We start from the raw sequence: 26908 nt of genomic DNA, 5'->3' as shown, positions 1-26908 counted from the left end.
TGGGGAAATTGGAAACCCATCTGCTACTTTTAGTGAAGGTAGTGGGTGGAGAAGTAGGCTGCTTTTAAAAAGACACTAAATAACAGCTGACAAATATTGTGAAATACCAACATAAACGCCAGAAAATATTTGCATATCACCCCTTACATTTACTGCCAACAGCTTTGGAAATAAAGCTGAAACACAGGTCTAAAGGTTGAATATGGAGAATGAGCAGAACACCGCCATCTAGTGTCTCAAGATCGTAGTCGCAACCACCAAAAATAATTCCAGCAGTCGGGTTGCTAGGTTCGTTGCCGAGTGTGTCAATCGAGCAGCCTGCCCCATGTCAAGTGATGAATCATACTGTAACAGGGTAACGACTAATTTCAACCAATTAATTTTACAACAGTATCCAAGCATACTTTATTGGCTCAATTCATAAGGAAATCACAGGGGAAATATAGCAGAGACATAAACATTACAACATAATTCAACAACTTTTTGAGATTCACTATGAATGAATGAAAAGTGCGGTACAAATTAAATACATGAAATGTTCTCATTACGTTTTCATTCATCTGACTTGACTTTCAAAGAATACAAACATCATCGTACAGAGAAAATTATGTCACGCAGAGCAAAAAAAAAACAACTTTTCTACACCATCAGTTTGCCTCTGTCTGTTACACTCATCAATATTTGAAAGCAGATGCTAAATTTTTTTTTTTTAAATTAAAAAACGATGAATTCAACACAAGCTCCCTGGCAGACGGACAATCTACTGTTTCACTTCTCCTCTTTCATTAAAAATAAATATCACCTAAATATGTTGTGTTGTCCAGCTCTAATGCAACAATGCAGTTTGAAAACAGATTGAATGTAGGACTGTTCAGCGCTGATTTCCTAACTTTAAATAAATATTAAACCATTGAGTAACATTGGACTCTTGACTTTTTTGGGACCATTCTCATATAAAAATGAAAAAAATTACAACACAATTTGTAGTTGGCATTTCTCCATCACTCAGGCAGGAAGGACAGATGTTCATTTGAGTCCTCAGGAGTAGAACTTGCTGTTGTTTATTTTCTTTTCTTTTGTCCTGGGACACAGAAAATACAGTGGAAATCAATTTTGAATATATCCAGGAATGTTATGTCATTTCATACACCAGCACTCTGTGAGTTGGAGGCTTACTTGTGTCTCTCGCTGGTGCTGTACTCTCTCATGAGGTTGTTGTGTTGGCGGGGGACAGCGGAGCGTGGCTGGATGTTGGTGTGTGTGTCGTACAGGAAGGGTTCGCTGCAGACCTCCGCCTGCTTTTTCTTCAGCTGACTGGAGGACGAGTACAGCTCCTCCTCCGCTTTCTAAGGGACGGCAGGTGGAAGATCACAGTCACATTCTGTCAAACTGCACATATACAGGATGTAGTATATGTGTGGATGTGTGTTAGTGTCTATGTGTGTGTGTGTGTCCTCACCCCTGCCTGCTGGACGTTGATGTAGACCAACAGAGAGGCTAGCTCTAAGTTTTCACTGTAGCCGTTCTTTAGTGGTACAGAGCGGTAACCTGTCACAACACAAAACACCCAGTCAGCTTCAATTCAATAAGCTCAGCTGTTCCTGACTGTATTCACTGTTTACTCTGTCAATGATCTTTTTAAATGAACTCATTCATCTTAATGAATCAATCAATCCTGTTGATTTATCAATTATTCATAATCTTGTCGATGAAATGTAACAGTCTTTAATAGTTTCCTCTCCAAAACCATCCTGTGAAACTACAAAACATACCTATCTAACTTGCAAGCAATCCCCTAAATATCTATTCCTTACAAACTGCTTATGGCAGCTTATTATATTTGCCTGCAATCCAACCAGTACTTCTATACTGGGACTATAGCCTGCACAGATGTTTGCTGTGCATCAGTTTGTAAAGAGTAAAGGTATTAAGGGTCTCAAGACAGATGCAGGAAGCCTCGTCACTTAATTTTATATGTATATATATATATGTATTGTGGTTTAGTGGTACATATTACCAAACGGGTTCCTCACACCTAGAGAGAGATATTGTCTATATGTCTGCTTCTGTTGTTTAATGTTAATGTTAGGTGGGTGAGGAAGAGAAAAGAAACGGGAGAGTGGAAGAGAAAGTGAGGAAATATATGAAGGAGAGAGAACAGGAAATGAAATGTGAAAACTTGTGGAGAAAGCAGGTTAAGAGGAAGAATGTGTGGAATGATGTGTGAATGAGTGTTTTTTGGCATCTTAAGTTAATGATCAAAATTCTTGATACTTTCTTTGTTTTATATTTTTTTCTTTCATTGGAGGATATTATATGAGTGCAGCGGATAGAGAAGTTCAGAAGTGCATACAGCTGCCATGGGCACCCACCCTTATCTGTATGGTGACAGTGTCACAATGATAATGTATAAGCTTCATAAAGGTATTAAAGAATTTATGGCAGAGCTGTTGTAGTGGATTGCATTAGATTGAACAGGTGTTCCTAATAAAATGCTCGCTGAGTATATTGTAAATATGTTGGTGTGCGGACTTTCTTAATCTTCTTTACTTATTGAATAGAAGCAAGAAGACAAATCAAATTCAAAATAACACTGCATTGTTTGGAAAACAGCTGAATTGAATTAACTTTGCAAATTTAATTCATTAGGAGAAGCCAATTGTTTCTCTGCAGTGATCATTTATATATTAAATCTGAGAAGGCAGAAGTTAGAGCTAAGAAAGTAATTGTAGCTACCAAATGAATAAATAATGTTAAGTCATGGTCTTGCTTGACATTGAGTTATGTGTGTTCCCACCAGAGCGAATGCCTTTGACGGGAAATGTGGCCTGAGCCAGGAAGTTGGGGTCTGAGAACATGTCCTCCTCGTTGACGACAAAGCGCAGGAAGGTGAGCTCAGGCTCATACACAGTGAAGACCACAGGCTCGGCTGGGGCTTTCCACACTGGGTTCAGACCGTTGTCTCCTGCAGCCGACAGAAAGACAGCACTGTTCATCACATGAACCACAGAACTAGCTGGCATCGTACAAAAGCTGGCACCTGCTCTTACTAACTGTGAACTGATTCACACATAACAACTTTCATTCACCATCCCCACCCCCTTTCCTTACGGTAGACGATGGTCTTAAACTTTTCTTCAGTGTGTCCGCACAGCTCGATCTCTACGAATGGACTGGCGATGCTGCGGCCAGGCTTAGGAAGATGTCTGGCAGCAATCACCTGCAGAAGATACAACACAAGTTCTCTTAAAACCAACTGCCTGTTCCAAGAGCTGAAGACGCTCAGAGACATAAACATATGTACATATATCCTGGAGAGTGTGGCATTGGGAGAGCAAACAAACAAATTGAGGACTATTCCTATACATCAGTGTTTCAGGACTGTTTTATTTGTTCAAAGAGACACAGCACCTATGAGGAATTACTCAAATTGTAATGCTGAGTTCAGTGACAAGAAAGAGAGAAAAGTGACTTTCACATAACTCATGACATGATTTCTCATGATACTGTTAAACAGTTGAGCATAATTATGCAGATTGAATGTACAGTAGTGCTGTTTAAGTTGTGCTTAATGCCTTTTAAGGTTTGCATTGTGCTGCTTCAGCTGTGTGTAATGCTGTGTGTACAGACATACCCTAACCACGATGTTGTACTTGATTTTCTTCTTCTGTAGAGGGTCGTAGTTATCATAGCGCATGAGCTCCGGCTGCAGAATGTAACCTGTGCATCCATTCAGACTGAAGAGAGCACTGTTCAGCTGGGTGTATTTATCTGGGGACAGAGGAAACACACACACTCACACATTATACACACCTGAAAAACACAGTTTCCCTTAGCATCAAAAATCCTCACTGTCAAAAACCAGATGTCCAAACAGCCCAGATAAACTACCTGCAGTCTGGAAGTTGAGAGCCACCATGTGACAGCCCACAGCCCACAGAGAGTAGGGGTCGTAGTTGGAAGACTCCACACGCTGGCCTTTTGGGTAGATCCGACTCAGAGCCTTGCGGTTGTACTGCAGGAAGTCTTTGGTGCGGCTCTTCCCCGGCGTCTTATTCTCCACGAAGGAACGGATCTCTGTGTAGGTGTAACCGTCTGTAGAGGCAGAGAAAACCGGTACAAGATCAGCTGAGTGGTTTCAGTCACTCTCAGGTGATACTAACAATAAACTGGACAGACACTGTGGATATGTTGTGGTTATATAAAATATCTTTGCAATGGAAGATTTTCTTAGAATAAATAAAATTGTGTGCATCAACAATTAGACTACAGGACACAAACACTTTCTATTGAACCATATGATACAATATAATATGGTAGTAATAACTAACTGTGAAAATAAACCCTAAATATGCAACTACTATTCTCGAAAATGTGAGTCATCTGAAAAAGATGGTTGGGGTATGGATGGAGGTAATGTATGACTTGGTGTATTTCCAAATATAGTTCAGTGTTACAAAGGAAACTGCTTGCCTTTGGTCACATCCTGTTTATTTCAGAACTTTGAGTGGTGTAAGAACAGTGAAGGCATGTCATCACTGAATAAGGTGCAGTTCCCCAACTCAAAGCACTCGGTTTTTCCTCTGAGTAGGAGGAGCTTTATGATACACTGTGCACTGACATTTCATACAAGTGAATTTGTACAGACCCAGAACAACTGGATCAAACTGTCAAACTGCACATTACAGATGAAATATTAACCAAATTGAGCTACAGCACTCCCAATTTTCACAGCTAAAAAGGCATTTTTTCACACAGTTGAATAGACTGTTTAGGCGGAAAAACACCACAAAAAAATGAATGTGTTACTTTCTCATTGGTTACCTGTAGGCTCACTACCAGTAGCTTATATCACCATATGTAAGCAGTGTACAATTAAATTGGTTATACTATGGATATGGTCACATCACTTGAGAATTAGAAGATATGTACATGCAATTTCTTTAAGGAGAAGTTCAAAAATTGTAAGGAGTACAGTACACTTCATGAATTAGAAGAGACAAATGATTCCCCTCATTAAGCTACTACCAGGAAACTGTTAGCTTTGCTTAGCATTATGACCCTTGCTATTGTTGCTATGGAGGAAAACACAAAATGACCTGATAGACATTTTCTATCTTGGTGCTGACAGGTCTAACTTGAATATATATTGCTTCTAGTTGCTGTAAATGCTTGCTGCCTCGCCACAATCAAACAAAATGTGTCTTTTTGTTCTTACACCTCTTTCATTTCCTTAAACATATAATTTAATGACTCTACTGTATGTCATTTGACAGTTTATTGTCTCTGACTAATGGACATCTAGGGGAAATCTACAGTGTCAGAATATTCACTTCACTTTCAAATTTGAGTATTTGGATTTACACTCATTCAAGTATAGTGACTTGCTTGGTTGTTAGATATTGAGACATTATTTACAGCCAGTTAATTATACAATTAGATATAACCACAGTTTATATTCAGGTTTTGCTCTAAAGAATTAAGTTCTAAAAATTGACAATAGAAATGAATGAAAAGAAACATTTAGTTGTAATGAATGAGTATGACGCTTAAGGCACTACAACTGCCTGCTCTGAAACTTGTTGTACACACTTTAGAGTTTGTCTCGGAGCATGTTTCACACCACCATGAGGCTACCTATCCCAGCATCATGAAGCTTGTGAGCACAGGTCTTTGCGTTTAATACATGCATTTGTATGTGTTTACCAAAGCGGTCTTTGTCCTTGCTGCGCGGCTGACAGTAGACCACCAAGTCCGACATCTCCATGGCAACCTCTGCCTTCTTCTCCACTTCCTCCTGCTGCCTGATCTGAGATTGGACAGAAAAAAAGTATCTTCCTGTTTACACATAATGCTGACAGACCAACAATGAAACACATAACTGTGGTTATACAGTATGTAGTTTCTTTCAGTCATATACAGTACTTTGATGCAGTCTGAGCCAGCGTAACAAAGACTGACAGCATGTAAAACGAAACTGTGAACATTATTTCCATGCATAGTATGATTTAGAAAGATTCAAATGTTTTGCAAAATTATAAAAGATCGCTTTTAGATTTTCACAAACTGAGGTGTCATTGTCCTCCACTCCATATATTATCATATACCATCTGATACCAACCTCTTGTTCTCTGTTGTACTGCTTGTTCATCTCCCTCTGAGTGATGTCCCAGCCCACCTGGTACCATGCAAACAGCTCCTCCAGAGAGTCTGCTGCCAGGTCAAACTGCAGACTGTCCTGCTCTTTGTCCTGCAGGGTCAACACATGGGGCTTCTTGTTTTTACCATTCTTCACTGGAAACAAGGAGAAGAGGAGAGGAGGCACGATGGTGAGGGAGGGTGAAGAGGGATGCACGTTTCTCCCAAATTTGTAAAAGCGATGGAAAATTATAATTCCATTCTAATTTTGGGGTTCAACCTCTTACATATTACAACATAGGAAGTAATGTGAATAGCCTGAATGGCCTGCAAAAAGATAATTCTCAACCCTCATCTCTCAAATGTATTGGTGTCAATTAATTACATTTTTGGGATTAATTCTCTAGGTTACAAATTGAAGCATGGAGTTTAAAAGATGAGTTGATGATTCGCCAAATGGGAAATCCATTTATTATTTATCCAGTTTTTGCAGCACATTAAAAACTAAAATTATATTCTGGCTTCTTTTGCTATAATTTTTTTTTTAACCATTCTTCCAATCTGCCCCACTTAAGTACCCCAACTTTGACAAAGCACATTATTGCAGAGTGGCATTTGTGGTGGATCACTGGTTTACTTTTAACCCAGGTAGGCCACCATAGTAACCTGTGGTGAACAGCTAATCTGCTCGGGGGGAAGATTAACTTCAGAGGATCAGATCAAAACCTGCTTATAGTCAACCTACTGACCAACACCGAAAACATCCGACTTTACAATAAAGTGACAAATAATAAAGAGCAATATATGCTTGTATAGGCCAGTAGAATCATTATTGTTCCAGGCTGTCATGTGTCACCTTTCAAGTGTCATGTTTAAACAGAGCTTTTTTATGATATTGAGGATTCTTGCTACACTTTAATAGTGCAAAGTTTATTTCCGTTTATCTCAAAACAGTTTGTTCTCTCCTCTTTATACCTTTTATTTAATATTTAGTCATAATTTTCACTTCATTTTTATTCTTTATTCTATTCTATCTGCAGTTGCAATGTGCACAAAATACAAACAAAAAGGGAAACACACGTGTATATGCACAAGCACAGGGGTGGCGCAATATACACTCCTAACAACGGTTTCACACTCTTCTAATGATTGTGGTAGTACAGTTGGGAGACAAAGAAATGTGCCAGCAAAAGGCAGGGCAGAAGAATTGATATATTATAAATGTAAAGATATTGGTTTTTTGTTAGTTTGTGAGCCTTGTTAATTTGTTGTTCTACAACTCAGAGTATCATAGGTTTAGTTAGGATAGAAAAACTCTACATCAGACAGTCAAACAGCATGTACTCACAGTTCTGGATGTTGCACCTGGAGATGTCCACGACACCCTTACATAGTTCCCCCAGTGGATTATCTTCCATATCCTGTTTTCATGCACAAAACATACAGAGATGATATCCAGTCAATCACTGTGCTCTTTCACCTTCAATTCATCTGTGACTTAAGCTTAAATCTTCACCTGTCCTTTGGTCTCAGGCTTGGTGTTGTTGGACACTTCCTCTACATAGTTGGCTGGGAAGAACAGCTGCAGCTTTCCACCATGGTCACCTTTCCACCTTTAGTGAAGAGAAGTGAGGAGAAGAAAGTGAACAGTCCTGTTATTCTGTGTGTATGTGTGTTCGTATACATGCTAAACAAGAGTATGCAGCTATAATGAATGATGCTGGGACATAATATGAGTAATCCCTAAGATATGACAAAGAAAGATGAATATTAGTTGCTATCAACGTGCGCGCGTGTGTGTGTGTGTGTGTGTGTGTGTGTGTGTGTGTGTGTGTGTGTGTGTGAGTGTATACATACTCACCATCCATCATTCTCCTTTGATACGTTGTGTATCAAAGCGCCTTTATTGAAGCTGAGCTCATCTGGCCTTACAGCCTGGTAGGCATATATAGCCTTAACAGTGCTCTGAGGCTAAAGCAGATAAACACACACAATGATGAATGTCTATGTATATTAAAGGAAACTGCAAATTATAACAAACAGCCAAAGCTGACAGAAAATAGTGGCGTATACACACCAGTGACGGCTCAATCTCGTTGGGTTCCACATATGTCTTCATTTCATACAGAGAGGCACAGTCTTTCTCCTGTGAAAGAGAATACACAATTGATATCAGACATAAAAATCCACCTGTGACATATTTTATAATTTGTTTTAGCCATGCTGTCAGTGGGCCTACAAACAATGATAAAAACAGTGCAACAGCTCTGTGGACATCTGAAGGCATGTTTTTAAAATATTTTTTTAATATCAGTTTTTAGCTTGCACTGGGGCTCTGGGAATTGTAAATTGTAAATTTGTGTGTTGTAGAACAGTTTTGGTAATTTGGTGTAGAATGGCTTGTATGTAATGGTGAGTTACTCATAATTTGCCTACATATTACAATTCCCTCCATTTACACATAACTCTGCACTAACCTCACTGATAGTGCAGTCTAGCCCCACATTGTTCATTTATTGTTGATTTAACTGATGTATTAACTGTGCAATCTATTACACTCCTCTTTTGTTATGGCCTGCATTCTGGCCTTCTATTGAAACTGCTTTGCTGCCTCCTAATCAAATTGAGTCTTATTTTATGCATTGTCAATAAGATCGATATTTTTGGTGCAGCAGTCTCTGGCTCCAGTTTATTCAGGCTTTTGTGTATTGAGTATCACTTGGTCACACAATTTAAACACAAGGTAACATTACCTTGTGTTAAAAACTTCCTTGGCAATTCATCATCTGAAGGAAATGGTATAACCTAATAGTTTCTCTCATCTCTTAGAAATGTCTTGATCTTACCAAAAGACCAGTGGATCCCAGTGAGTTCTGATGTAAAATGAGACCTACTGAATTATTTAATATTAAATCAATCTTTATTATATTTTAATGTTTCTTTTCATTTACTATTTGCTGTTGCAGGGACATTCTTGTATTTCCCTGTGGTTTTTGTGTGTCTCCTGCAGTAACTCACTGTGCTGAAACGGTCCACTAGCTCAGGGGTGACTGGGTAACGAAGCTTGATCTTGCGATACAGTGGCTTCTTCTTAAAGTAGTTGACCAGATCCACCAGGCTCTCAAACTCTGTAGTGGTGCCCAGCAGATACATGGCGCCCTCCTTCTGGATCCGGCAGTGTTTCACCTTCCCGTCACCTCTGAAAGACGGACAAATCATCGTTCACAGTGCTTTCATTCCTTCATTTGTTTTCTTTCATTCCTTTATTTGTCTTTGACTGGTGCATGCATTTTCATTTTGTCTGATAATGTTTTTCTCTTTTTTCATTTACATATTCAAAATTAAAAAAAAAATAAAACATTTTATTTAAAGTGTCACTGAACCTGAAAGTGATGGCATAGGAGTCTGCTTCTCCTTCCCTCTGTCTGATGAGGAAAGCTCCATCTCTGGGAATCCTCAGCAGGTAATCCTCGGCCTGACCTCTGCTCAGGCTACTGTAGAACCACCTGTAACACACACACACACACACACACACACACACACAAGGAAAGTTACAATTATATACTGTATGTGTGTTTCTGTGTTAGGATCATTACGCAGAATATATTGTATTCAGTCATATGTCAGATGTCTTTTAAGACCAGGTCAGTATAAGATATTTAAATGGATTTAAGCTGAACTGAAGAAAAGAAGAGGGGTTTCTATGTGTATGTGGGTGTATGAGAGCGAAAGGAAAAAGTGAAAAGTAGAAGCCATGCTTGTGTGGTTGGCTCTATGCAAGTGTGAGATTGCAGAGGGTGAGAAGTAAACCTCCAAAACAACAGATCAAAGACAAAGTTTTTGGTATAATGGTTCACAAATGGTATCAGCTCAATACTTGGTATCAGCACAGCAACAGTTACATTTACACCCTGACCCTGTCTGAGAAATATGCTAGGAGATAAATCCAGGATATGTTTAACCTAGCCTGGCTTAGCAGGCAAATGGGAAGCAGAGAGGAACTGTTAGTCTTGCTAATTCTGTAAAAAAAAAAAAGTGTCATCCAGCAGCCTTATGGAGAGCTGAGGGAAAACGTCCAAGTTCTGTTTCAGAAGTAAGAAAATCTCATTAAAAATGATTTGACTTTTCCATTAATGCAAAAAAAAAAATCCACTATTGGAACATGAACCCTCTCAATAGGTGGACTGCCCGTTGTCCCAAAGGCCCATTGTTCCAAAACATCAAGAAGTTGAAAAACTTGACATTGTCCAACGGCCAAGTTCCCTGAAAACAAAGGCCACTACTCCTAAGGCCTGTTGCTCCGAAAATACAGAAACTGTCTCTGACTGTCAGCCTTACTACTTTTCAGACTCCATTGATAATTCAGTTTCACAGATAATGTATATATCATAACATAAATCCTAATGTGTGACTTTGAATAAAAAAGACTTGTCATTCATCTGATATTTAACTTAAACAGATACCCTATGAACTATGTTGATGTAAGATATGTAACATCACTGTTTGAAATTCCAAAACACCGCCTGTCAGCACTTCCACATTGGTGAGTAACTTACCAATGTACTATACAACATGTAAAAATGAGGTTGGAAGATATGCTTTCACTTTTGGCAAGCTATGCTAAGCTAAACACATCTCCAATTTGTAATATCTCGGAACTAGACACAATAATATGTTAATTTTAAATGTTACATGTTTAACTATGGGTTTAAAATACATTTTAAATAAACTTTGGGGGAATAATAAATATATGTTTTTATTTACAAACATTATATCAAGGTACCACCCTGTGATGTATTAGTCTCATGTACTGTATGTTCATGTATGACTAACCCTTCTTTTAGATGTGGGTTGGGCTGAGGTACAGGGTCAGTGAGGCGCAGCTCAAAGTCTTGGCACCGCAGCGGGTTTTCTCTGTAGTGCTGGATCAAAGCATACACATTGGGAAAGTGCAGGTTTGGCGTCAGGAAGAAATATTGGTGTGTTCCCTCTGAACCAGAGCGAATACGACAGTGCTGGACTCTTCCACTGCGCCTGAAATACATTAAAGAAGACAATAGATTAAAATATGTTACACTATTTTATAACCTAAAAGCAATAAATAGTGTCTCTTGTGGAACTTTTTTTCTTCTTTTCACTGGTTAGGTATAGTTAGGGATTCAAAATATTGCAAAATATTCAATCTTCTTTGTTTCATTTTGAATTCCAATGATAAGGATGTTAAGGTGATTTAACACATAACAATAAGATGGTGTACTGGCTACCAAGATTCATCTAGAATTGGAGAGTGTATCACACAAAAAACTACACATTTTTTTGGTTGGACTATCTGGCAGTAAAATCAAGCAATTGGATACTCTACCAGAAGGAGAGAGTGAAGTCTGTCACGTAAGTGTCACTCTCCCTGACCAAGAAGGTCCCATCTCTTCCCCCGGTCTCTGCACAGTAATCATAGATCAGTCGTTCGGCCATCAGCCTGCCCTCCTTCATGCGACCGTGAAACCATGGCTCGGTAGAGTGCAGGTCCTGGAACTGAGAAAAACAAGAAGAGCACTGTTTTTACAGGCAGCATGATAACGATGCCAAACACACTGCTCATTCAGGGAAATCATATTTGGAGAGAAAAACAGACAACTGGCCTGGCTATTATAGAGGCAGTATGTAGTCACCTGGACAGAGGAAGAAATAAAAGCTGCCTAAATCTAAAGAAGAACTCTGAGAAGTGCTGAAAGTTTAGTTCAGGGCAGTCAGAGTTCAAGATGTGCTTAGTGCCAGGGGAGGTCACACCAAATACTGACTTTTGCCTGTAGAAGCCATTTGTTCTGAAAATTGTGTTTTTTTAATTGTGTGTAAATATTTCCTGTATTTTGCTAAAACCCCAAAGCTAGTGGTGGCCTAAGACTTTTGGACAGTACTAGTCCATGCGGGGGAGATGGTTTATGGTTTTACCTTTCTGAGATCTTCTTCCTCCTCCTCATTCTCCTCTGAATAGTACAGCTTGTCATCAGAGATCACACAGTAGTGCTTGTTCCACCGCTGAAAAGGATGAATGAAAATGAACTTAACTTCACATGCACACAAACTGCTGACACAGGCAGAGTTTCTGAACAAATAGAAACCTATTTTAAACTTACACCCTGCAAGTTTAGTTAAATCATAAATCACTGAAATTTCACCAATTCAACCATATATTCAGTAGAAGGAAATAAACCAATCATGAAAGCAACATAGCTTTAACCAACCAAAAATTATCAATATATGTGTCCTTTCAAGGAAGATCTATTATACTAGCTATGCAAGTTATTGGCAGTTTCAGCAGAGTATGTTGCCTGATCATAATAAACAATAAACTCTGACATCATTACTTTTATTGGCCATGTGTATGGGAGAATCCACAAAAGGTTTTTCTCTGCTCAGCACAGTGCAAGGACAAACCAAAAATGCCTTCCTGTGTCTTGTCACTGACTCATTCACTGTAACACCTCAGGAACACAGCACTACCAGCATACAAAATAGGTGCAAGCCAGGGAAAAACCCTCACACAAACACCCATTCATTCTCTAGCCTCCACCATGTACAGTTCCTTATCTGAGTGCCTGTGAGCAGCATCGTTATAGCACTCAGACTACAGTTTAGTCAGTATAATGTTCCACATAGAACAAAAAAAATCAATTATATAAATAAATCCTTACATGACAGAAAACCCCTCTCATACATGCACTGTATTATCCAAGTAGACATGAATACCGTTTCAGTTTGCAGTTTTTTTTATTCTAATTATAAAGAAAAAATTTGCCTAGGTAAATATCAGAAATGCTCCTTTTTGTCTCAACTAGCAGGAGGGGCGTGTGCATTGACTCCAGCAGGACAATGAGAGACAAAGTGAGCAAACTTTTATAGCTACATGTCATGAACATGAACGTGTGATGTTTAGTGTGTGGCATCTGAGCAACTAATTAGCTAGCTAGCCTGCTAACTGATGTTAGCAGTGCACTTTTTCTCAGTAAATGTTTGTTTGGCGGCTCATCCAACAAGCTAAGGTAGAGGAAAAGATGTGCGTTAGATAAGAAGGAGACTTTAACAGGAAAGCTAGTGTGGGTTGAAGTTCAGAGTCTGAGTCTGTTGTAGCAGGATGCTATCAGGCTCAGTGTGACTGTCTGCTCTGCCTATGAACGCTGACATTATTGCTTTATGCAAATATTTGCTTTGATAGGCTATATGGACGGAAGGACATAATCTATGTAAACTGATAACCGAGCAATATTTTATTTAAAAAAATATAAGTGATAAGTTTCTCCCTTGTGGTTTGTAACTTTTTGTCAAAAGTGAACACAGGAAAATGATTTACACAGCAGATACTATAATGCTGCAGTAGACCAAAAAATGCTATTTAATTTCAGTTAGACATGAAATGGACAAAGACAAGTTCCTTTCAGTGAATTACAAAAAAAGTGAATATACTCTAATTGACCATTTTCCTGACAAATATTTGAACTCTAGGGTTGCCGACTACGTGTAGCTGTACGTACGATGTATGTTGTAGACTACAATTAAACATTGCATTGTATTATGAATATCACAAGTCATCAGGTCAGGTGTAAAGGAGATATAGTACACGTTCAATGTGTGTTTCCAAAGCGTTTTGGGAAATACGGATTAAATCTTAGTTGTTGGAGTAAAAGGAGTCTGATCATCTGACATCCAAGACAGTACCTGGTCCACAGGGTCCCACATCTCCAGTTGTCCCTGTTTCTGCCCCTTCCTTAAATCTTTGGTGGTTGCTCCTCCCTCCCTGAGCTTCTTGTGCTGCACAAGAACAACAAACAGAGTGACGGTATGGCCATCAGGACGTATAATCCAATACAAATCCACTATTTCAATCTGTAAATACTGTCACACATCATAATGCTCAATTACCTTGAGTATGATCTTGCCCTTCAGCTGTGTGGGTGAAGGTAGCTGCTCAGCCATCTGTTCCACAGATTCAGTCAGCAGTTTGTCTCCAAACACTTCTTTGAAGATACGAGCCATCTGGCGCTGCTGCTCCAGTGGGCAATGTTCCTCAATGGACAGGATGACTGGATACCTGAGGGATAGCGCCATGGTTATCCACAAAACTGCTTATATGGACAGTATGAGTAGCATTTTAGAGAAATGACAGTGGTTGGTTGTTGTGAGATCATGATAACAATGGAAAACTCAAAAAGGTTGATATTTTTCTTTGAGTTCTCCTCCAAATCTGATCTTTCAAATTTCTTTTTCAGTTGCTTTAGTCATTCACACTGGGTATGAATACCCCATCTTACTTTCAAACATAATTACTTTGACTCCTTCTCCATCTTCTGTTGCGCTGTGTTCTTACATTTTTGTAGCGTCCCCTTCTACTTCTTAGATCTCCAGAATTTTTACACTCATAGTATAGTTGACGAGTTTTCCTGGTTTCTCTCATCCAACATTTTCAAGTCAGATCATCACAGTCATTTAAAAAGGTTTAATGTAAAAACAGCTTAATGAAATAAATACAAATATTTAAGGACAAAAAGAACAATACTCCATTATATTATATACTACATTATAAAGTAATGGTTTTGCAAGCAAGTTGGGAGTCACATATCCCTGTGATCAGTGTCATTTTTTAATTTCCTTCATTTCTAGTTTTATGACATAACTATGTCTCACCTAGGCATGGCATATCCAGTATTGTTGGGGGTTTTTTTTCAGGGAAAGTTAAGACACTCAGAAACTAACCAAAAATGTTCAATCCACAAGTCTATAACCACATAAGAATGGATAGAGGAGGCAACCAGGTTACTTTTACTGGAGAAAAGTTATACATTTAATGATTACAAATGAAGACGGAGAAGTTCTAAGGCTTTTTTCTATTAATTCAAAGTTGATTTGCTGATGCTTATCCTTAACAGCCATCTTTGTAAAGGGTAGTGTGTGTATGATGTTGGTGCTTCCTGGTTTGACAGAGATGTTGCAAGTAAAGGTGCCAGAATTGTGAGACAGTTACACATTTTGACAAAGAGAACACTCATAAGACATTCAGTTTTCTTTGTTATGGATGTAAAATTATTTAAAATTCATAGTCACTATTAAATTATAAAGAAAGACAAAACATTTTATTTTAAATACCCAACTAAAAAGAATGGGAGTAAGTGGTCTTCAGGTGGCTACACATTTAAAACCACATTTAAAGGACTCTGTCATAACGCCACACCATTATTTGAACACCAAGTGAATAATAAATACATTCGGAAACTAAAACCTTCATTTTTTCTAACCTTTGGACCTGGATGTTGATCAATGCAACTACACTCTCATCTGTGGACCACTGCTCAAAGGCATCTCCCTACCCCATTGAAAATTAATAGGAGTTCATGAGTTTGAAGTGGATTTAATATAAACTTTTTACAACTGTAACCATTGCCACAGCCATTGGTTTTGTGTAACAACACAAACAGAGAAACACTGTGTTTTGTGAGTCTTACTCTGAGGTGACAAAAGCGTGATCGTTGATGGCTTTAACCACATCCTCAAACTTGATCTTGGTCGTCCTGGTCCAGCCGTGGTAGATGATTGGCTCCCCAGGTCCTTCCCAGCAGTCCACTGAACAGATTCAGCACCACACAGAAAACACACATACTAAGCACAAATGTTGATAAACAAACGGCTTCAAAATGAAAATCATTACGAGGATCTGGTCCTCACTAAGATTCAACCAGAAATGAGCTACAGGCAGTGAACTACAGGCAAGTGCTTACACCTAAACTTTGTTAACAATTATTTAACCCAGGTGGTGCATACAGTATATAAACACACTCATCTATTTGATTTGATTAAATTAACTGCAATTAACTGTTTTTCCTGGCAAGTGTGAAATGAAATACATCCATGATCCAAGTATACTACATTTGAACTGCTATATACTAACATTCAACACAGCGGCATCCCAGGCGCAGACACCGTACATAAGCCTCTGTGGAGGACTCACTACGAAGCTGATCACCTGTCAGGTAGCTGTGGAACAACACACAACACAGACATACTAGATTAGATTGCATATACTTAATACATATACACAAAATTAAGAACTTGGTTATGTATTGTTTCATCTGCTATGGGGGTTATGTTTTTGGTCCTGTTTGCTTGTTGGTTAATTAGCTAATAATACTTTAGTGTATAGAGACTCTTTGGGTGACATGCTCTGTAATAAACTTAATCTAGATCTATTCTGCAGTTAGAAATGTTGATGAGGAGATCCTCCAAAGATCTTGCATCTCCCATAATGCAACATAATTGTATGTTTTCATCAGAGGCTTTCAAACTCCACGCCACAAGTTTGTAACAAATACTTTCTGTTGTAACTTTGAAGCCACAATAACTCTGATGACATCATCACAGTCACAGTAGACATTTTAAAAACACATTTCACAGTATGGTTAGTAAAAGCGACCTTGAAATGTTAAACTGGTGGAGTGCCCCTTTAAAAAATATCATTGGTTTAATTTTCTGATAAGCCTTCAGTAAGATTTAGGCAATCATCTGCAAGGGAAATGTACCATAAATGAAGAATCCATAAGGACTGCACTTAGATGTTCTTAGATGTGGGGATCCAGGTTGTAATGAAAGATTGTAATGAAATCTATCACATAACTTAAAGTTATAAATGATTACACATTATATTTTAAACTGCATTGTGATCAGTCAGCAACTTCAGCCTCTTTCATGATAAGTGTAATGCAGATTGAGTCTATATACTGCACATATTAGTTATATTGCATATGTGTGTGTGTGTGTGTGTGTGTGTGTGTGTGTGTGTGTGTGTGTGTGTGTGTGTGTGTGTAGTCATACTGACGTGTTGTGTGAGGAGTTGATCCAGTAATGGGACAGAGGGTTGTTCATGTCCAGGTTGCTGATCTCTGAGTACTTCTCGTCCCACACAGAGTTCTCCTTGGAGAACAGGAAACTGAGGAACTAGTGATGACACAGAGAAGAGACTTCAGATTGAAATATCCACTCAGTTCCTCATTATTTATGTGATTCATTTTAGTAGCACCTTAAAAATATTAATAAAATGATAACCACATAATGTCTGACTTGATTCCAAACCACAACAGTTACACCTCTTGAAACACTCTCTCGTCTATCACAGTCTGTTATAGCTTTGCATATTCTATCTCTAGAGCAGAGCAGAATACCTCGCTGACGGTAAACTCAGGGTCGTTGGTTTTTCTCATTGTGTCGTCGATGAAGGTGGTCATCAGTTCTCTGACCTGGTTCAAATCGCTGGCCCATGGTTCCTGACAGCCAGAGGGACAGAGACAGAGAGAGGAATTGTAATATATACACTATTAATAATTTGCTGTGTTTGTGTTGAAAAGAGGGCTATAAAACAGGCTATAAAAGCAAGAAAATGTTACCCCAAGGGTCAATAAAATATAAATCAATACTGGGAGTTTATTCTCCCTTTGACACATATACATACACTCATGTGGTCTGCCCTTTTTTAATTCATTTTGTTTCATTTCCTATTTTGTCTTTTAACTTCCTGGGTACAGTAAATAAAAGTAAAATGCTATAGTCCTGATCGGTTCACATGGCCTCTCATGTATTTCTCAAAATTGTGAACACATGGTCACACACTTGAGGTAGTCATGTGGTCTGACACAACCAAAACCACTACAAATATAAGTTACTTTCACCCTTAACTGGCTTACATCTTGCTCAACTAGCTCAATTAGCTTACTTTGTGTAGCTGTTTTTTTAAGGTGAAAATTAGCTCTGATGCAGTATGTATCACAGACAACAGTATTTTATATATTATCAATAATAATTAGATTATTTACTAATAATAGGACCATTATGTGGAAAGTTTAACTGTACAGTGACTGACTGTATTGAGAACTCATTATGAGCCAGATTGTGTTATGATATCATATTGTTATGAATACAAAATAAAACACAATTAACCAATTAACAGCATATTGCAAGGAGACACCATGACCATGGTGAACGTTGCTGTAGAATAAAGTCAGACCGCTGTGGCAGAAGTCAATCCTTCACACTGTACATCTTCTTTAAAAACTATTCAGACATTTGCTTAAATGTCAGTGACAAGGTGACCACAAGCAAAAGATGTCAATGAACACAGGCGACATATCCCAATAAAACAAAATAACAGCTGAACTGCAAGTGCTGCCAAGTCTTTGCTTTTTATCTTGAGTCATAAAAGCTGTAGCTAAAAAAATGTAATCCCAACATAAATTTTAATTACTACATCAATAAGATAATAAGATTCAGTGGTGTTATTATCAATGTAAGAACATTGCAAATATTCAATAGTGACTTGGGTATTAATACAAAAAGTAAATAAATAAGAATTGTAGTGTTGCTGTATTTGTTACAGTAAAAAATTATGCGGAATGGAAAACAGTGAAGAGTTGTTTGACGAGCACACAGAAGCAGATAAGGTGAGTCAGACATGCAAAGTTAGGATAACACCTCTCTTGTCTGGTGTACTTATCATTCACTGTAGCTTATTTTACCTTCTGCTGGTAGATGAGAAATCGCTGGAAATCATGGAGCAGAACTGCTGAGGCATCAGGCTTATCTGTGTTACTGTAAGGCGGAGAAGGACACACACACACACACACACACACACACACACACACACACAGTTAGACCAAGCCGACAAACTACAAACTGTCCTCATGTCCTGACTCCACACAGTGAGATATTATGAGCAAGGATGAGAGAAACAGGAGCTCACCCAAGAATAAAAGCACATGATTCCTTTTTGAACTCTTCAAGGATCTGAGTTTAAAAAACACAACATAATTTTAAAAAAGTGCATTAAAATAAAAAATTACTTTAATGTGATTATTTCATGCTTACCTCGTTCTGTTCAAACATTATAAGATTGTACAATTTATGAAACTGCTCAAAATCCAGGCGGTCTTTCTTTGCTCCCACTTCCTGTGAAAGAGAATGAGATCATTTTGTCAATAGATGAACTAAGAAAATGTCATGATGTCCCAACTCTAAAAACAACAAATTGGCAACCGCAGTCCAGAGAAAGAACTTAAAACACACATTCTGTGATGTACAGTCAATGTGAACAAAAGGTCTACCATGACCTAAACTCTACACACACATGGATTCATTCATACAGGATCTAACTAGAAGACAGCAACATGTTTTGTGACATTGGTGAGGGTACATTAAGGGGAAAAAAGAAGACTACCAGGAATCTGTCTTTGAGGGTTCGAGAGCTAGGAGCCTTGTAGTTGAGCAGAGGAAGCAAAGCCTTCAGCTCCTTCATGGAGATGCTGAGAATGGAGACACGACATGCAGTCAGCAGTGGATCAGAGCAGGTATTCATGGATTTTACAGCACATAGTAGCAAGTTATATCACTGCAGTCACACTGCATAACATTGATTTTCTGAATTATGTGTAGTGCTAGTATGAATGACTGAGTAACCAATGAAACAGAGAGCAATAAGTGTATTAACACAATACCTGTTTGTTTTTGTCTGATTGACTGCATACATCTGCTTCCTCAGCCAACTGGAAGAAAAAGAAGACAATGTTATCAATAAATCCAATGACTGTGTGTGTGTGTGTGTGTGTATGTGTGTGTGTGTGTGTGTGTGTGTGTGTGTGTGTGTGTGTGTGTGTGTGTATGTGTGTGTGTGTGTGTGTGTGTGTGTGTGTCTACCTCTCTATAAGAACTGGAGATGGAGCCACCAATGTCTCCTGCCTCAGCAGTTCAAGTCCTGTCAGCCATTTCTGCGCCTCCTCCGGAGTATCAGCTGGAAATCGAGCAAAATGTAAAAAATGATCAAATCACTTATCACTGTGGGATGATGAGCAGTGGATCTGCTTTGAAAACATTAGGAGGATCAGAAAAAACTTAAAGAAAATACCTGCAGGTTGTGAATGAGAATATTGTACAATATGGGGATAGCAGTTAATCTCCCAGTTTCTCAAAGATGGGATAAGAAACTAGAAAAAGAAGCTCTTATCATAGTGTCAATCATCTGATAGGATCTATAGAATTCATTAAACATCGCAGTGACAAAATAACATCCTAACAACTAATAATATTACCTCACAAGACTCTGAACCCTCTTCAAATAAAGAAAGTATTAACATATATGTAAAATATCTATCAACAAGGGCTGGCCTACATTTACAGTGACCAAGCATATATGAAAGTACAGTAAATGCTAATTAATACATTATTAACATAAAATAAATGATAGCAGTCTTCTCTACTCCTAAAACAAGCTAGATAATGATTAGATGATTGTTCCAACAGTTGACCACACTTCCTGGAGCAACAGAAAAAGTGACACTGTTAAGAAGTTAATAATAAGTTAAAAGTTTTTTTAAAAGATGCAAATAGATCAAGCAAATAAGTACTCCAATAACAACTGAGGGCTTTATTTTCGTGAAGAAAGTACACAGTGCAGATCACAGTCAAACAGATTGGGGGAACACTTAGGGCCTGATTTACTAAAGGTTTGCATGTGTAAAAATGTGTGCTGATGTGCAAGCTGATCTACTAACGCAGTGCACTGAGGTTTGCATCTTGCAACTGTGCAAGATAGTACACGCTGTCCATACGTTTGCCATAATGAATATGTAATATGGGGCGTTTCAACCCCAGTGTGCAAAATACAGGGAGGAGAAAAATATATTTTATAAAAAATATGTTATTTAGCACACGCATTGTGATTTACATAACCTGAAGGTATTATTTCTAGACGCTCACTGCACTCAGATGACTTCTGTCACTGTGGAGAGGAGGAGAAGGAGGCACAATGACAGAATACGTACAGGACAGGAGTTTTTCCACGTGTTATATTTTTGGAGTGGAATATTTGTGGTTTTACTAACAGCAATGACTTCGTCACAAATACTCTCCCATATGTCGGTTTTTCTGGTAATATTAGTTTTTGTTATAACTCAATATATTTGTTAACCTCTTCCACTAGAACCTGATCACGTTTCATTTTGTGCTTGCAGCTTTCTGCTCATCCAAACTCTCCATTAAGACACAAAACCCTCATTTAAATACTATTGTGTGTTTCCATGTACGCAGTTATTCTTAGTAGATCACCCTCAAAACTCACACAAATGAAAAGCGCAATCTATTGCACTGTGCACACAATTTAGTACCCACTATTTGGGATCGTAGTAAATCAGGTCCTTAGTGTACTTTTAGTTAGAAAGAATAAGTGATAAACATTATTTAGGTGAGTGTGTCGGAGGCTGTGGCAATCATGGCCAAGCATATTCTCTACTTTCATCCCCTTTTAAACACAGATCTTTCTCCATAACTACGTTTGTTGGACGATATAATGTCTCAGAAATAATCGTGATAAACAATATTATTGACATATGAAGATCATTTTATACCACTGATATAATGATATAATAGCATAATAATGCAAGGGGGTGGGGGTCGGGATTGGAGAGTGGGCGACACTTCTTTAAAAACACAGACTGTTATTATGGGCTGTGTTATTTACCTTTAATTCCATATAAGTGAAGCCCCTCACTTCTGCAGTCTCCAATTGAGGACATGCACAGTGAGGAATGGAGGACACTACTTGCTAAGTAGATATTTCGACATTATGATTTTGTTAATTAGGTTATTGTATAAGTGGATAATGTAATGTAATGTATTGTGAAAGGCCTAGTTGAATTCACTCCTCTGAACATACTGATGATCAAGTAATCTCCATGTTTTCTGTGTAATAATAAATGACTCTACTTTCATTTAAATCTGCTGAATTTGACTACTATACACGTGATGTTGGACATGATTGGAGTTTTTATATTAACACACTTTTGTACAAAGTCGAACCTAAACAATCTCTATCACATGTTCCTCCTCACTGTAAATAAAAATGCAGAGCTCCAGGTAACACTTTGACCATACCTGTTAATGTGCATTAAAAATGGCTCAGAATAATGAATCATAACCAATGAGTTTGATGTACACAGAAGCACAGACCTGTTGGTGGCTATTTTGCAACAGTCTACTGTAGATTGGGCCCAGTATAACCAGCAGATCTGGTGTGCCTAACTCTGCCTCGACAGTGTCAAACATCATTCTAATGAGAGACTGCAGATAGAACAGATACCTGCCGTCTTTAGATGGGCACAGATCCCAACTTCTGAAGCTGTACCCCTTCAATACATTGTATTGAAACTATATATTTAATGGAAGCCGTCTCCACTTTTGAAATAATTCACACATTTGAAGGTTTTGTTTATGTCCCCCTTTTATATCCAGTGGTCTATACTTGCTATTAATTTAGTTAAATATGTATAGTGCCGCCCTAGAAGTGATTCATTAATATATGTTTAATATATACTTGTTTGTGTGATTTCAGAGTGGCGGAGAATGCAAAGCAAATTCATTTTCAAACCCTCATCAAACCCTTTAAATGAATTTTACTTGAAGCTCAATGTTCACTCTTCACATATCCACAAGGCTGGAACATATGAGACCACAGAAACAATGAAATGCATTACCTCCCAGACTCAAGGTGCTGAGAACAAACTGTGAGCCGTAGAAGATTGTGAAGCAGGTATTTTCATTGTGTTTGTCTTTGCCATCTTTAAAGCGCTCAAAGTCCTTGGAGTTCCTCCCTTCACGGATCTCTCTGATCTCAAACAGGTCCACTGAAAAACAACACAAAAATATATTTCTAATGGTTACTATTTTTAAAAGAAGAGGTGATTTACTATTTGTAGTAGCAACTGGAGAAAAGAAATAATTGAATCTGTTGTAGGCATCATGAAACACGTGTGATAAACAGTTGTCTTTCAGTTTCACTCGTTTCAGTTTTCATGCTGCCTCTACTTGAGGCATAAAATGACTCTGAGTGTTCTTAAGGCCCTTGTTTCGTTTCACACTTTGAAACAGTGTGATGTGGGCCAGTTAATATGCTGAAACACATTCACAAATAGTATAGTAGCAAGTAGTGCAGTAGAGCAGGGGTGTCAAACATGCAGCCAGAACTGGGCCACCAAGGGGTCCAATCTGGCCCACTGGATAACTTTTCAAAGTTTGAAAATTTCAGAAAAGTAATAGTTTTTCTGCTGCTTCAGAGGTTTTTTTCCACCCTGACCAGAATACAATCCTCCTGAAAAAACAATGAATACATATTGTGGTCTTATTTAAAACATTCATATATTGAACATTGTACAAAATGCTGTCAATCAGCAGCTTCTGTACAAAATAATGTCTAAAAGACTAAGACATCATATTGTTAAAATATCTCAAGCTGTTCATCTGTTATAAATAGATTGTTTATTATAGTAAAGTTATAATATGTATATATTCTATATTATTTGTGGGTTATTATGCAATGATGTTACTGCTCTGGCCCACTTGAGATTGAATTGGGCTGCATGTGGCCCTTTAATTAAAATGAGTTTGATAGCCCTGCTGTAGAGCTTTTACAGTTACATCACAAACCAGTCAACAATACTACAGTCCAGGAACTGCATACTGTTATTTTACTTTACTGTACTGCACTGTGCTGTGTACTGGCCAACATGATAAGGAAAGATAAGATAAAGAATCTGGATTGAACAACAGAGTCAACATTTATTCAAGAAAGTAGCATAGAGAAAGCTGTAACTATTACCAGCATATGTGGTAGCTTAAAATGCCTTCAAACATCCAACACACAACAATCCTTAATATCATCTTAGAGGAACAGTATTTTTCAGACTCCCATTAAGGCGTGCTTTAAAAGTAGTATCATTCTGCAATGAAAAACATGGCTCCTGTAGGAGAGATTTATTGACTGTTCTTTTAAAAGTATTTACTTCAGTATGGTCTGAGTTTTTTACATCAAGTATCAGGTCAGTGGACGTGCATCTTTTAGCACTTGCACAACAAGTTCAACATTCAGCCATGGTGATTTCCGTTTGATTACATAACTGACATATCATGGCAGATGACACAAAATGGTGAATATATACTGCTGAATGTATAAGCCTTACATACATCATGTACATACATCATGTTAAAGAATAATCAGACTTTCTTCTACTTTGTCTTTTTTCATTTTTTTTACTCGTCAACACCAAACTCAAGTTGTGGTTTGCAGATTTGTATATCTGCCTCTAAGACTTGTAGGACTTTCTATACACTGGAAGTGCACTTAGTTGTGTTTGTGGTGCATTTTTGTAATTTAATGAACTGAAATTGTAAAGGGGTTTTGGAAATGTAAAGGTACCCTGTAGATTTATACATGTATTGTTTCTCTTCAAACCACATCATGTGTAACCTTGAGGGTGGACAAACGTGTTGAACAAATTTTCTTCCACATAAAAAACTATATTTACATTTATTTTCTAAATTGTACATTGTTTACATCCATCCTCTCTAGCTTAAACTCTTTTTATTGAAAAATTCTTGCTATTCTTCTTCTTCTACCATCACCATCAATCAGTGGAACAGAGGGAAAAGCAACAGGAAAGTGTATCAAGTTGCCATGATGCAAACAAACCTGGGAGCAAGACTATGCTCAATAATGCTACTATAGGGTAATATAGTATAAATGTGTTCAGTCAGATAGATGATTTAATCATCAATAATATGTCAGTAATCAATATGTGTTGTTAAGTGACAGTAGATCTAATCATCACTATGTTCATCATGCATTGAATAAAAAATGCATTGCATGAAATAGCGTCCAATCGCTAACAAAAGCTATACATAGTAGTATAGTATAAAAGTATACATAGTTAAGAACTGTTGCCACAGTGTTTTATAACATATTAAACATGATGATGATTACGATGCATTATTAATATACTCACAGACACCATCATTCTTGTCTGCGGTGCGTGTCCATGCCACCTGCCGGGTCTCCATGATGACCTGCACGGTGAGCCGCTCCGCCTTCTGTCGGAACACCGTCATGACCACGCCCATCTCCATCTCCCGTTTGATCATGCTCTTCTTGTACTCCGTCATCTCCCCCTGCTGCCCCCAGTGAGCCATCTCTGCAGCTGAGGGGGGACAGGGAGAGGTTTTCATTTCATGTACTGACAGATCAAGTACTTCCTGCTTTTAAAATATGACATGTTGCATTACGTTCCTCCCATCTAACCAAATATGTGTTGGAAGCTATAAATAGCTTTCAATGGGCTTTCTACTGATTTTACAGATAAAGGTCACTTATTTAGTCACTACTACTCATCCTGTATGTCATATCATCAGGGTTATATTAGTTTGGGCTAACAAATTAACAACAGAAAGCCTGTGTTATAAACTGGGAGCGTAGAATTTAAACAATTTGGGTCTGCAAAAAGATGCTACGGCTTGCATTATGATAAATGAATGCAGTGTTTTTAAAAAGTAAATAAAAGTCAGAATATTGTGGCCTCTGCTGCTTCAATTTGGATTATTGTTGTTTTACTGTTTCTTTTAAGTCTCTCAACTTTATAGAAGTGCAATTCAAAATTGTTATAGTGTCTCTTTAATCAACCAGTCATTCACCAACACACATAAAATGTGTACAGATTAAGCCAAGGCAATGTTTCATGCCCTCTAAATAAACACATTTCTGGTCTTTCTGTTGTGTTACAATGACAATGTACACAACACCTACAGTACAGATTTTTGAGGGATAAGCTCTGAACTACAGAGGATAAGCAGAATCCACAGGACGCTACAGTTCCAGGGTCAATCTTGACCACCAAAAATGAAAATGAAAACATTTCTGTGGTGTGTATTCTGTATGGTTAAAACACAGTATTGAGCAGCCATCCTGCAGTAATCATGTTACGTGCTGTTACTTCACAGGGCTGTTAGACCTTTATAGTAACAGCCATCAGCCAGAGAGTAAAATTATCTTCTTGAAACACATTTATGTCTCCTGCAATGGTTTTAAAGCTTCAGGTTTTGTGCATGTGCAAACAAGCTTATTCATGTAGCAGTGTCCCCCAAAATCTTATGGTCTTTGGAAGACACTAATTTAGGACATCATGAATTGTCTGGTTATGCTACTGCAGGAAGATACAGGAAGAAACTTTGAAGATTTTTGTTTTCACTTGGTTTCATTAACATAGTGTTACGTTCTTTAATGACAGACTGAAGAACGTGTATTAATAAAGCATTTTTGTCTTGTTTCTCACCTTAGACTAGTACGTGGTGGCACATCTGTTTTGTACAGTGGTTCATTGTTTATTAAATAGATGTCTAAACCTCAAAGTACAATTTCCTGTGTTCTTACATCATGGTTCATTCAAGTCCAACAACAACCAGACATAGACAGTTTCTTGTCTAGATAACAAACTCTAAATACATTATTCAATAGGTTGTGCAGTATTGATATTATTTGGGGAAATAGGGTTGTGTATATGGATGAGGACATAAGGAGATGACATATACACCTCAGAGAGAGATATGAATGTATGGCAGGCACTATAGGACATCTTAGACCACAAAACTATAGTATTTGTAGACATTATCTTATCCCCCCTATAGTTTCTCTGTTGACTTTTTAATCCATGAATGTGACAGTAACATTTTCTACTGTAATGAGTAATGTGTTCACCCACTTCCTATATACTCAGCTTGACTTATCATCCCCTGTCATTGCCACTCATCAAGATGACTTCAGTCAGTTCAGTCATGATGAATGAGCCACTGTATATTCTCCACAATATGACAGTTTTAGGTCCAGAATACAGGTCCTTTTAAATGTACTGGCCTGACAAAAGCC

The 26908-nt window shown here is 38.0% G+C and overlaps 1 protein-coding gene across 1 annotated transcript in view; it reads right to left on the bottom strand.

The window, feature by feature from the left end:
• Positions 1 to 399: 399 nt before the first annotated feature.
• Positions 400 to 26908, bottom strand: part of plcg2 (phospholipase C, gamma 2) — a 31724-nt gene continuing 5215 nt past the window's right edge. The window contains exons 2-33 of the mRNA XM_053318620.1: positions 24999 to 25190; positions 22695 to 22844; positions 19864 to 19957; positions 19665 to 19712; positions 19388 to 19472; positions 19039 to 19119; positions 18914 to 18957; positions 18690 to 18762; positions 17343 to 17444; positions 17000 to 17118; positions 16076 to 16161; positions 15633 to 15750; positions 14056 to 14224; positions 13852 to 13944; positions 12088 to 12174; positions 11501 to 11670; positions 10972 to 11172; positions 9522 to 9644; positions 9157 to 9337; positions 8216 to 8284; positions 8000 to 8109; positions 7655 to 7751; positions 7487 to 7559; positions 6122 to 6294; positions 5707 to 5809; positions 3892 to 4095; positions 3635 to 3771; positions 3112 to 3220; positions 2798 to 2965; positions 1460 to 1548; positions 1177 to 1346; positions 400 to 1081 (exon numbers count right to left, since the gene is read on the bottom strand). Coding sequence (XP_053174595.1) covers positions 1039 to 1081; positions 1177 to 1346; positions 1460 to 1548; positions 2798 to 2965; positions 3112 to 3220; positions 3635 to 3771; positions 3892 to 4095; positions 5707 to 5809; positions 6122 to 6294; positions 7487 to 7559; positions 7655 to 7751; positions 8000 to 8109; positions 8216 to 8284; positions 9157 to 9337; positions 9522 to 9644; positions 10972 to 11172; positions 11501 to 11670; positions 12088 to 12174; positions 13852 to 13944; positions 14056 to 14224; positions 15633 to 15750; positions 16076 to 16161; positions 17000 to 17118; positions 17343 to 17444; positions 18690 to 18762; positions 18914 to 18957; positions 19039 to 19119; positions 19388 to 19472; positions 19665 to 19712; positions 19864 to 19957; positions 22695 to 22844; positions 24999 to 25182 — 3753 coding nt within the window. The 5' untranslated portion in view covers positions 25183 to 25190 and the 3' untranslated portion in view covers positions 400 to 1038. The remainder of the gene's footprint in view (positions 1082 to 1176; positions 1347 to 1459; positions 1549 to 2797; positions 2966 to 3111; positions 3221 to 3634; positions 3772 to 3891; positions 4096 to 5706; positions 5810 to 6121; positions 6295 to 7486; positions 7560 to 7654; positions 7752 to 7999; positions 8110 to 8215; positions 8285 to 9156; positions 9338 to 9521; positions 9645 to 10971; positions 11173 to 11500; positions 11671 to 12087; positions 12175 to 13851; positions 13945 to 14055; positions 14225 to 15632; positions 15751 to 16075; positions 16162 to 16999; positions 17119 to 17342; positions 17445 to 18689; positions 18763 to 18913; positions 18958 to 19038; positions 19120 to 19387; positions 19473 to 19664; positions 19713 to 19863; positions 19958 to 22694; positions 22845 to 24998; positions 25191 to 26908) is intronic.

Source organism: Scomber japonicus, chromosome 5, assembly GCF_027409825.1.
Source record: "Scomber japonicus isolate fScoJap1 chromosome 5, fScoJap1.pri, whole genome shotgun sequence".
In the NCBI taxonomy this organism is placed as follows: Eukaryota; Metazoa; Chordata; class Actinopteri; order Scombriformes; family Scombridae; genus Scomber; species Scomber japonicus.
This window is presented reverse-complemented; position numbering and strand designations above follow the sequence as displayed.